This window comes from Podarcis muralis, chromosome 11, assembly GCF_964188315.1.
Source record: "Podarcis muralis chromosome 11, rPodMur119.hap1.1, whole genome shotgun sequence".
Classification (NCBI taxonomy): domain Eukaryota; kingdom Metazoa; phylum Chordata; class Lepidosauria; order Squamata; family Lacertidae; genus Podarcis; species Podarcis muralis.
In genome coordinates this window covers 21,333,001-21,335,239 of record NC_135665.1, presented here as the reverse complement: position 1 = coordinate 21,335,239, position 2,239 = coordinate 21,333,001, and the positions used below count along the sequence as shown (strand labels likewise).

General features: G+C 45.2%; 1 protein-coding gene across 1 annotated transcript; it reads left to right on the top strand.

The window, feature by feature from the left end:
• Positions 1 to 504: 504 nt before the first annotated feature.
• Positions 505 to 1,734, top strand: LOC114606850 (nucleoplasmin-like). Its single transcript, XM_077935888.1, is given in 3 exon segments — positions 505 to 599; positions 1,244 to 1,406; positions 1,408 to 1,734. Coding segments are annotated over 3 exon segments (585 nt in total).
• The last annotated feature ends 505 nt before the right edge of the window (positions 1,735 to 2,239 follow it).

Here is a 2,239-nt window from a genome sequence, read left to right as displayed (position 1 = left end):
TTTCTTCTAATCTACACGTTTTTGTATGCGATTTTTTTTAAATTTTTTAATTTGCAAATTTACAATTATTAAGCAAAAGGGAAAATGAAAAAAAGAATTCCATAAATTACCATGGATTCCCCCCCCTCCCATTTGTGGGTCCTTATGTTAACTTATTTCTCCCACAAGTTCTCTGTTAATCTAATTCTATTAAATCTCCTTTACAACCCTAGTCCAACATTTAACTGCAAGTGTGATTCCACATTTTTGTATGCAACCTTGTCCAATATGCACATTTTTGCAAGCAACTTCACCTGATATAATGCAGGTTTTATGTTTTTGTTGTTGTTATTTTAAGCAATATGTGCATTTTTATTGTACATGTTATATGGTTGGGTAATTTCATCACAAAATCCAGAGAGGTGAGAATTTTGAAAAACAGCTCCCTTTCAGGTTGTGCATTGATTTGTTGTCATTTTGTTTGTTTGGGAAGCTTAAGATCCCCTTTCTAAACTAGAGGATGGTATGATCACCACTGAAAGCTGTAGATCAGAGAAGCCTACCTGTGTAATCGGGGGAGGTCAGCTAAGTGGGGAGAACCTAACCTGCATGTTTGATATAGCCACTCCCGACATAAGGAGGAGGGGGGGTTGCGGGCTCATGCCCACCATCACCCGCGCGGGGCTGGCTGCGGCCCCATGTGATCAGGGGAATCCTCGGGCCGTGTCATCCCCTGGGCCAGCCAATCGGCTGGCTGCAGGGGCGGGGCTAGGGTCACTTAAGGACAGCGCGGCCCGAGATCGCCCCTTTCCTGCCTCGTTCCAGCTACAGTTTAGGTGGCATCTTGTTCCTGCTCGCTTTCAGGTTTTGCCTTGGCCGTGCAGGGATTTTGGCACCGGCTTTTTCTTTATTTCCTAGGTTTTTTCTTCGATTGCAGCGACCCCCAAATATTTAAGGGTAGTCCGATAAAGGATTCCGGGGGGCATTGCCTCGTCCGAAACCTATGGAGGCTAGGGCCTAAAGCGCCCCCCCCCGAGCGGTGACCCCTCGGGGAGTGCCTAGGGATGTGCATCTCAGGGGCTCCCCCTGTTGGTGTTAACCCTTTCCGGTTCTATGCCGGATAGTCCGATAGGACCAATGCCTAAAGCCAATACCGCTCTTACCTGTAACCAATAAAGTTGTGGCCATTTTTCGCCCATTAACCTAAAATTCTGGTGTCCTGTGTCTTTATTTATCCCAACTGGGGGTGGGAATCGCCACGCAACCCAAAGGAGTGATCTTGTGATCAGCAGCTGTCCCTGAGGAAGGTCTGTCTAGGGGAAAATGCCAAGGATGAAATCAGTCTTGTGGAGATCACGCCTCCGGAAGACAGCAAGGCATTGACTGCAATGTGTGTAGCAACCTTGAAACTTTCTGTGCTCCCAGTGCCTTACCTTGGTGGGACTTGACCTGACTCCTCCTGCCACATTCAGACTAAAATCAGGCTCTGGGCCCGTCTACTTTGCCAGACAACATTTATCAGTTGGCTTTCACTGGGATGGGGATGGCGATCAGGAAAAGTGCTTTGAGGAAGGAAAAGATGCGTCGGAAAGCTTTTCCAAGGAAGCGTCTCCTGTAAAAGCTGTCAACATCCAACCCCTCAAGCATGCATTTGCAGTGAAGAAAGAACAACAGCAATCTGTTCAGGAGCAGTCTCTGGGGAATAAAGCAAGCAGAATAAGGAAGCCTGCATTGAAGGGAGAACTGTGCTTATGAGTTCTGATAGAAGAAACTGAAAGATGGGTCTATTTAGAGATGTTCAAAATAAATAAAAAAGTGCACATTATATGAAAAAGAAAATAAGAAAATGGATGCCTTCTGCTACATCTCCCAGGTTGGGGAAAACTCAGCTTTGGTTTGAAGACCAAGGACAGTAGCTGTCTTCTCCTTCCCTGTTTTTTTCATTGCCTAAACACATGTAAAGGTGTGCAGAGGATATCCCAGTAGATGTTGAGACATCTAGACCCCAATAGATCAACCCACCCACTTCCCTTCTGGCTGGTTAGCCTGATCTTCTTGGCTTATACAAGCATCTCTAATCATGGGACTCAGCTACACTAATCAATTATATTGTTATAACTGTGTTCTAAACATGTGACACCAGATGGTGTTGTAGAGCTATGAACTGTCACCAACTGGTTTTGCATTGAGAGCTTTTATAGCATTTTTTCCTATAGCGTTTTTTTAAAATCAGTGTAGATCCAGCCCATAAGGATTCAGG